Below are 8,991 nucleotides of genomic sequence, written 5' to 3' on the forward strand. Positions count from 1 at the left end.
CTCCGGTTTTCTCCTGCCATTAAAGACATGCATGCTAGGGTGCAATTCAGCATGCAACACAACACAGAATTTCTTCAAGAGGATTAATAAAGGGTTCTTCTTCTTCTTCTTCTTCTATTTTCAAACTTAATGTTGCCAATTACATATATCACATATATCAGTGACAATCAAACAAGGAAATGATAACAATCGGTAGGACCTGAGTGAGAAACAAGTAAGGTAAGCATGGTAAGCTCTACACCCTTTAAATAGATTTTCTCTGTTTATAACCACAGGGCACAATATTGTAGGAAAAAAATCAAATAAAAAAGTGATCACAGTATTTTCAATATCTTTATTTCACAATTAACAGGCACATACAGGTGTTACCAGCTCACTCTGCGTGGTGTTATGGTCATTGAGCAGTCTGGAGACCGATGTACTGCATCCACCATTTATTGAGCCCATCTGCGTAGAGTAATCACAGAGCAAAAAGATTTGATCGCAGGGCTCTTTCCCAGCTTAGCATTATTGGCCAGCTAGCTTCAGCTTCAACAACATAAATCGTCGTCGTCACTCTCATTGCTTAAACTATTCGTAAAAAAATGACATTTTCACTACACAATCATACCTATAATACACATGACAATTTAGAGATATTTAAATCAAACATTATGGACATTCAAACATTCTAGCTTCTCATAAAAAGGATGTACATAGAGCTCCTGGCATTACTAACCTCTGCCCACAACAGCCAGACCCGGGAAAGAGACCTAAGAGTTCACGACCCCGCCAATGTCCCAGCTCAGTAATCAGGATATTAAATGTGGCCAATCAATAATCAGGACATTAAAATAAAGTAAATAAATCAATAAAATGAAAAATTAAACAAGACAGGCGATCACAGAAACAGAAAAACAAATAAACAATAGCAAATTAGACATACAAATCTAGTGAAACATACAAACAAAAGGAATCCTGTTACACAGGCAAACAACCATGCATACCCCAGGAGGATACCTAATAATAATATTAATAACTCAAGATTTCTATAGCGCCTTTCAAAAAACCGAAGGTCAGGTAAGGGGTCGGGAGGGGCAGTGGGGGGCAGCAGCAAAAAAGGGGAAAATTAACCTAACTAAACTAACTAATGGGGAAAAGCCTTGGTGAAAAGGTGTGTGCGCCAAAAGGTGTGTGCGCCATGGATGTCAGGAGAGAGAGAGTTCCAGAGGGTAGGGGCTGCCACGCTGAAGGCTCTGTCACCAAAAGTCTGCAGCTTAGTATGGGTGTGGAGAACAGACCCAGGTCAGAGGACCGTAGGTTCCGGGATGGAGTGTACTGGTGGAGGAGGTCAGACAAGTATTGGGGGGCGAGGGCATGGAGGGATTTGTAGGTGAGGAGGAGGAGTTTGTAGGAGATACGGCTCTTGACTGGGAGCCAGTGGAGATGGATGAGGGTGGGGGATGATGTGCTGCCAGGGCTACCTAGGTTGTCTCCTCTTCAGCCTCCTCCTCACTCTCTTCCGAACTGCTAGGTTCACTTTCCTCTTCATCATCCAAGCCTCCAAGGAGAGATGCATGTGGCCCCAAAGCAGCCTGGTAGTGGTGTAGGACCAACCGCAAACTACCTTCCACTTCCGAAAGTCTTCGAATAAGAAGACATCGTAGTCCTTCACTTCCCTCTGCTGACATTCAAAACAAGATAATACACAAACCTATAGTAAGGATTCTGATAGTATGTAACATCTAATCAAATGCCTGCTGATTTTGTGTTGCAAAACATTTTTTTTGGTGGGATGGCAGTAACATGAATGGAAAACAAAGTTGTTTTTTTTTTCCAACATACCCTCACTTATAATCTTGGTCCTGAGAGCCGAGGCCAGGTTTCGCAATGAAGTGCAGTGTTGGGCCATCTCCAAAACCAGGATGCTCCTCTCCTCTTGCAGGCGTGTGGTCAGCATCTGCTGGTCATGCACTCGTCTCTTGGTGCTGATGTTCACTGATGATCCTGTAAGTTATACAAAAGATCCCCTATTGACTTGCTAAATGTCACTTTATGATGCATGATCAGGGCATAGTTCCGTAACTTATATTCTATATACTTATACCCTGGGTCTCAAAACACACACATTTGAGCATCTCAAAAGGCACGTACCACTGCTGTGCACCTCCCATGGCCATATGTGTGACACAGTGTGTCCAGCCAGCGACCTCTCGACCACTACCACATTGATCTGCATCTCTTTTCTTTTTTTTAACTTTATTTTCCAATTTTCAAGTTTTTTTGGAACAGGTATACAAAGCACACGAACAACAACAACAACAACAACAACAACAACAACAACAAAAATAAACATGCAGGAATCCCCCCTCCCCCCCAAGGCTAAAAAAAAGGACTACGTAGGGATTTCTTATTCCAATTCCACATAATAACCATATTTTTGAAGACAATATAAAGTTGTACACATATATCTATAAGTATTTTCGTTACAACCAGGTAAATAAAAAGTACATTCAATAAAAGGGAAACCCTTCAATAAAGTCTATGAAAGGACTCCAGGTCAAAGTAAAGTTTTTGCGGGTTTTACATATTTTATATCGGAGTTTTTCTAAAGGTAGAAAGGACAGCACCTCCCTCAACCACTGCAAAAATGATGGCGCTTTATTTGACTTCCAGTTAAATAGGATAAGTCTGCGTGCTAGTAATGAGGCAAATGCTAGAGCATTTGCCTGCAAAGTTGTGACCTTACAGTGGTGGTATGCCAAAGACGGCTGTGTGAAAATCGGGGTTTATGGCCTGTTTACAGATATGTGAGAATACATTTAATATCTGTCCCCAATAACTGTTGAGGGAGGGGCATGCCCAGAACATGTGTCCCACCGAGTGATCTGCATCTCTGACACCAGCCTTTTGTATTCGGCAATCTGTTCGAAGACACGCCGCTTGTCTTTCGCCAAATTTTTGCGCAGGCGGTGACGAAGCTTGTTGCTGTCTAACAAGACAAAAGTAGCACAAAAACAACTGACAATGTAGTGAATGGGTAAGTGATCATGTACATGTATTGTCCATTACATATGATACAAATAAATACTTAAAATTTTACCATACCATTTTGACGGTAGAGGCTCTGTTTTCTGTGGTGAAGGCTCAGATGAAGCCCCTCAATGGACTGTTGTTGCAGGGATCGTTGATCACTGGCGGCATCTGTTGTCTCTACAGAATTGGGAAATAGTAAAGGAATACCAGATATAGATATTTAATCTAACAAAATCATTTAATACGACACCTACTTCACAGTTTGTATATGTGTTGCACTACTTTTTCAGCATTCAATAACAGCTACTTCTGAAAGTACAGATATAAATGCAAAAAAAGGACAAAAAGATGGGAGAGATATGATTTCCTGTCATCCTTACCCCCAGCCCATTCCTGAACATCCATAACCCACTGCAGTGCCATCTCCTCTGAGCAATGGACCTCTTCTCTGAGCTCTAGAAGTCTTGCTGTCTCCTCCACAGCTTTTTGACAAGTCTGAAAGACAGAAATATTACCAGCATCAATTTCAAGTCAGGTACAGTCACCCAAATCTGCTTCACGCATGTGGGTTTAACCAGATACACAAACACATAATGATACAACAAACATGAATACAGGACATACCTTCACATATCTTGTGGAGAGGGCCTTGTGGAAATTGTCTCCCTTGTGCCTGTTCCATTCCATTGCATGGACAGTCAGCATGTCCACACGGGCTGTTGGAAGTAGAGGATGTCATTATGGACCGCAAATTATAGAACAATGTGAGAAGATGACACACTTCAGGATAGATACAATGCCACTTTTTTAACAGAAAATTAGAAAACGAAGTGAGAGTGAGTACAGTAAGGTACAGTTGAAGAGAGTAGAATTGAGATGAGTAGGGATTGGGTGCTGGAAAAGTGCTGAAAGTGACCAACCTGCTTTAGACATATATTTTGTTGTCAGAGCACAACGGGAGAGGTAGCTGCTCACCTGCTCAACCTCTTCACCAGCCGTTGTGCCCGCTCCCTCCTGATTCCTGCCACTCCATTTAAGCTGTTAAAGGAGACAATGAATGTAGTCAGGAAGCTGGATTGATCAAAAGTACCAGTGGCCCTGCCTTTGATCACGAAACACCCGGAGAACCCTGCCCCTGCCACTGACAATGGACTGAACACTGATATTAGCAGCAGTGCATGAAAATTGACATGGAATCTTGAGCTGAATCTCAATATTGTTTCTTTATAAAACAATACATAATAAATTGAAAAAAATGAAAATATACTTCACACTTTGTGGCATGAGCCCTGGCATGCATGATGCTGAGGAATGGCCTCATCTGCAAGAGCCCCTGGAGTGGTGGAAGGGCAGCCACTACCTTTTGGAGGTATGGCCAGTACTTGCAGGTGACATCCATGGCAAAGATTTATGAAATTTGCTATGGCCTGAATTTCTCTCTGGAGATACAGAGGGTAGGCAAAAATGTCACCCCGGTACATATTTAGGCCTTTCAAGAGGTAGCCATGGCGACACACGGCTACCTCAACGCCCTCCTCATCGAGTTTACTGGCCCTCCGTGAGGTTTCCCTGGCTGCTGCCCACTGCGAAGCACCGCATGTTGCTTTGCCTTGCATCTGTGAGAACAGTGCATTAACAGAAACATTTGAAACACAGGTACTACAGCATCATTAACATTCCTTTCACTTAATACCCATTGGTATCGGGAGTAGCTGAATAGCCCACTAGTATGTGGTGAGTACATACAGTAACAACATGATTAATGTATACTTGGCTGATGTAAGACTTACGCTTTTCACTGCAGTCCTAATGGTGTCAACAAAAGCTGACACCTTACTGTCCTTGGCAAGAAACAGCCCTTCAAAAAATGCAGTGTTTTCGAAGCTAATGAAAAAAAAAACAACCATAACATCAGTAAACCATTCCCGTTGTCCTAAAGACCAAATTCAACAAAAAGACCACAACCAAAAGACACACCCGCTGGATCGTTTAAAGCGGTAAAGCTTCCGGTTTCCATCAGCTGCTACAGCCACCATTTCTGGGGTACAGGCGAGGCAGGTGAACGGGGTCGCACAGCAGAGCTGGTCCTCCTCAAACGAGCAATAGCTGAACTCCAGGAAGCTCCGCTGAAGTGCATCCCCATTGATTTGCCCTGACTGAAGTGTACATAATTATGAACATATGGGTATTGTCTATTTAACAATATAATAATAATTATGAAGACATTTGTTCTATTACACTTACTCTTCCAGCACACCGAGTGCGATGTTCCAGCAACTTTGCAAAAGCTTGCCCGGAAAAGCCAGGTGAAATGACCTTCAGGTCTTGGAATGAGTGGAAGAGGTCAATAGTGTACAGGGTCTGGGAATGTGAAGAGGCTGGCCAGTAACCACTCTTGATTAGATCTTTAAGATCCGGGGTCCAGCGTTGCAGGCAGATATTGCACACATGAACAGGCATGTGCAAGTCGAACTGTCCTGGTGATATATTTAAGCAATTTAGACAATGACATGTCATTATGCTAACAGATATGAAGTATAAAAGGACAACTCTTTACCGTTTATGGTGATAAGGATGACTTCTCTGCCTGGAGACATAGTGACGTCAGCAACTTCACATGAGCATAGCTGTGGTGCGCGCACTGTGGGTAAAATGGAAGCTGACAGAAAATAAAATAGAAACATGTTATTTGCATAACAGACAGAATAGAAACATGTATATTTTAATGTCATACACTCTCACAGAAATAACTACCCATCAAAAATTTGAGAACATAAAATAATGCCTTAATAGTGAGTGAGTAAAAACACATAGAATATGTACCTTGCTTGTGTGAGATGTAGTGTCCAGTTTCCCCTTTAGTATAGCATGTGGATGGTGGGATGGCCTTGAGGAAGCCATCCACCACGCTGTCTCTGTTGTGGAGTGGCCATCTTTTATGGTGCAACACATCACAGGCCTCACACAACCACTCCTCGGGAAGGCAGTCTCTGCACCTATGCAAAGAAAAACAGATAATTATTTCATAAGCAAATAAGACATGCCATATATTTTCAACTTTGCATTTGGTTGGAATAATTGGAGTAAGATTGAGCCATGTCCTTTTGTTAGGACATGTCCTTCCGTATTTATTCAGCCTATGATAACAGTGTGTAAACTAAACTATTAACAAAAATTGAAGAGAGCTGCAGACATCTGACTCCAACCTTATAACAGCAGCCTGATGGCAGATAGAGCACAACTCCTGGCCAACAGCCTCAGTTGCCAGTAGATATTGGAGGTGGTCTGGCCGAGCTTCCTTCCACTGTTCTTGGGCTGTCAGCTGACGCAAGGACCAAGACGAGGAGCTTTGCAGAGGCACAGCAGGCACATCAGTATGGAATGACCCAGAAGTCATTGACAGCCTCTCCATGTTTCGGTCTATGAAGGAAATGCAAAAGCATGTTGAATATGTTAAAGGTGCAATAGAGAACTTGTAATCTCTACTTCCATTTGAGTGCTCAAAAGCCATAAAGGGTCGTTGAAAATCGAACAGTACCATGCCTGTATATGAATAATTACATCTGATCAGTTGCAAATTACTAAACATCTAAACTAAGGATTACTTGGATCAACAGGGTGAATGACAAAAATTTTGTCTGTAGATGCAGTATTACAGACCAAGTGAAACATGTCTATGGTGCAATGAATGAATGGTGGCAGGGTGCTTTACTGAGATATAACCCCAAATAGTATAGCGTCCTATACCATGGCCAATTGATACCCTGTGTGGCATCTTTAAGATTTCAGGATGATGCGATCTATGTGTACAATCTTACCAAATTCTTCTTGAGCAAACGCTCTTGGCTGGGAATTCCCTGTAGTAGTCGTGGCCTGGGAGTCCTCCGTACCAGGGCATGCGACTGTAAAACAAGACATAGAAAGAGATTAGGAGAACCCTAACATGTTTTGAAGGTTAAGGCAAAATAGCAACAATCTATTCACATGTTCATTACACTACAAATGACGATGCTCAACAACAGCTTGACAACACTGTTAGTCCCATCCTTGGCGTTGATTGGCTAATCATTAGAACCCGCAGGGTGTCCCACACATAGTAAATACTTTGCAGGCCGCCCAAGTATATTCATGGCTGCCAACGTATCGAAAAGTATCAAATCTAGCAATAGCAGAGTCTGATCATACCCCACCCCTGCTACCACCACAAGTATATTTCAATCATGAGGGAAACGCTGATCCTGTGATCACTTTGTAGTCAGAGAAGCAGTGACATGAATGATTAGTTACATAGTAAATCAATGAGACTTAATGAATTTCAAATTTGTTTAGGAGTTACCAGCAGTTGAGGCTCGACGCCGTCCTCCACATCTCCCTCTTGGCTTGCCTCGTCCTGCATGGTCCCTTTTTATCGGCTGAGTGACCTTTCTTTGCGCATTCTGTGTGTGGCAATTCTTGTAAGACTGAAATTTAAAAATAATGATGAAGGTACTGTTTTGAAACTGAAATGTAAATCCACACAAATTGCTATTAAAACACTAACCCTGGCTTCAGTTGGGACAGCATCGTGCTTCACATGGAGTGCTATGCCCCTCCCCTCCTGGTAGGCCTCGTCCAGTAAGTGCTCATCCACGTCTTCAGCATAATCAATTTCATGCCTCAGAGCAAGTGCAATGCACCTCCCCTCCTGATAGGCCTGGTCCAACATATCTCCAGTCAAGACAGCTTCATTGTTGAAAGCATGTCCAATGCGCATTCCATAAGTGTGGTCGCGGATGTGGTCCATGTTGGAAGCCATGGATGAAATAGACAAGAGCGTGAGAGATGGATAGCAAGAGTGTGAGAGACTGACAGACAGACAAGAGAGTGAGAGACTGACAGAAAACAAGAGAGTGAGAGACTGACAGATAGGCAGGAGTATGAAAGAGAAGGATGGATGGGTGGGCGGAAGGACAGACAGACAGAATGACAGACAGAGGTTGGCTCTTAAAAGAGCCTTTGGGTTTAATAATATTGAGTGATCCAAGGGTGGGGCAAAAACAATGACTGGAGCTGCAATGACAAGGAAAAGAGGGCTGAATACTATATTGCCACATACAGTAATACTCATCCAATGTTGTCTTTTTTTGGAGGTTAGAGAAACCCTCATCTTCTCTGACCGGTCGAGCTACAGTATACCGGTGATCCGAGTTGGCTAATGCAGCTATGAGCTAGCAACTCGTGGCGAAACATGGGCTCATGTCATGCTATTGCTATGTACAAGCTATAAGGACTGTTAGTCAACTAGGTTAGCAAGTCAGTTACACGAAATTGTTGTGTTAGCCAGAAAAGGTCATTTGTGAGGCTCTCCATTCTCCAAAAAATAGCAACCCCCTTCCCCACTTTGCAACGCATTAGCTCTGCGGACTATGCTAGCTAGCTAACATGCTTGCTAGCATGCTAGCTAGCTGACATTATTAGCGATCTAATTCCACTCTCAGTAACTATTTGGACCAAACGTTTAGGCCATACTTTCACAAACAAATGAGTAACATGGCAGAAACGTGTGTATTGTAGCCAAAACGCTCTCAAACAGAACTGCACATGCTACTATGTGCGTAAGATAAAGCCTGATGGATATGTCTTCAACTTACCAGAGAAAAGGTCGACGTCGCAATGAGCGCAGCGCCGTTGTGCGCGTGGGACATTGAGATTGGCGCGCGAAGGTGTATTTCCAATAACAACGTGTCCTTCCTTCGTTGTTCCCTTGGTCGCTCGATCCCTTCCTAAAGATACTACTACTACTACTTTCGGCTGCTCCCGTTAGGGGTCGCCACAGCGGATCATCCGTTTCCATTTCTTCCTGTCTTTTGCGTCTTCCTCTGTCACACCAGCCACCTGCATGTCTTCCCTCACCACATCCATAAACCTCCTCTTTGGCCTTCCTCTTCTCCTCTTCCCTGGCAGCTCCATATTCAGCATCCTTCTCCCAATATACTC

The 8,991-nt window shown here is 43.1% G+C and overlaps 2 protein-coding genes across 2 annotated transcripts; both read right to left on the reverse strand.

The window, feature by feature from the left end:
- Positions 1–1,574: 1,574 nt before the first annotated feature.
- LOC130120088 (uncharacterized) lies at positions 1,575–6,003 on the reverse strand. The gene is made up of 13 exons (XM_056288706.1): positions 5,839–6,003; positions 5,573–5,674; positions 5,260–5,487; positions 4,993–5,171; positions 4,806–4,899; positions 4,288–4,631; positions 3,991–4,053; positions 3,640–3,731; positions 3,396–3,510; positions 3,088–3,192; positions 2,860–2,971; positions 1,825–1,986; positions 1,575–1,663 (listed from the first exon to the last, which is right to left on the reverse strand). Exons 3-10 carry the CDS (start codon positions 5,473–5,475, stop codon positions 3,171–3,173), a joined length of 1,125 nt encoding a protein of 374 aa, XP_056144681.1. The 5' UTR covers positions 5,476–5,487; positions 5,573–5,674; positions 5,839–6,003; the 3' UTR covers positions 1,575–1,663; positions 1,825–1,986; positions 2,860–2,971; positions 3,088–3,170.
- On the reverse strand, positions 5,532–8,752 carry LOC130119820 (uncharacterized). The gene is made up of 7 exons (XM_056288416.1): positions 8,646–8,752; positions 7,556–8,064; positions 7,352–7,475; positions 6,834–6,917; positions 6,222–6,435; positions 5,839–6,011; positions 5,532–5,602 (listed from the first exon to the last, which is right to left on the reverse strand). Exons 2-7 carry the CDS (start codon positions 7,808–7,810, stop codon positions 5,532–5,534), a joined length of 921 nt encoding a protein of 306 aa, XP_056144391.1. The 5' UTR covers positions 7,811–8,064; positions 8,646–8,752.
- Positions 8,753–8,991: the final 239 nt, after the last annotated feature.

Source organism: Lampris incognitus, chromosome 10 (assembly GCF_029633865.1).
Source record: "Lampris incognitus isolate fLamInc1 chromosome 10, fLamInc1.hap2, whole genome shotgun sequence".
In the NCBI taxonomy this organism is placed as follows: Eukaryota; Metazoa; Chordata; class Actinopteri; order Lampriformes; family Lampridae; genus Lampris; species Lampris incognitus.

Excerpts from the sequence above, each read along its gene's own strand:
- LOC130120088 (XM_056288706.1), bottom strand. The coding sequence starts at position 5,475 with ATGCCTGTTCATGTGTGCAATATCTGCCTGCAACGCTGGACCCCGGAT. Across the intron at positions 3,732-3,990 it reads CTGGTGAAGAGGTTGAGCAG|CCCGTGTGGACATGCTGACT; the intron begins GTGAGCAGCTAC and ends TACTTCCAACAG. Across the intron at positions 3,511-3,639 it reads TCTCCACAAGATATGTGAAG|ACTTGTCAAAAAGCTGTGGA; the intron begins GTATGTCCTGTA and ends TCTGTCTTTCAG.
- LOC130119820 (XM_056288416.1), bottom strand. The coding sequence starts at position 7,810 with ATGGCTTCCAACATGGACCACATCCGCGACCACACTTATGGAATGCGC. Across the intron at positions 6,918-7,351 it reads GCGTCGAGCCTCAACTGCTG|TCGCATGCCCTGGTACGGAG; the intron begins GTAACTCCTAAA and ends CTTGTTTTACAG. Across the intron at positions 6,436-6,833 it reads GTTTGCTCAAGAAGAATTTG|ACCGAAACATGGAGAGGCTG; the intron begins GTAAGATTGTAC and ends TTTCCTTCATAG.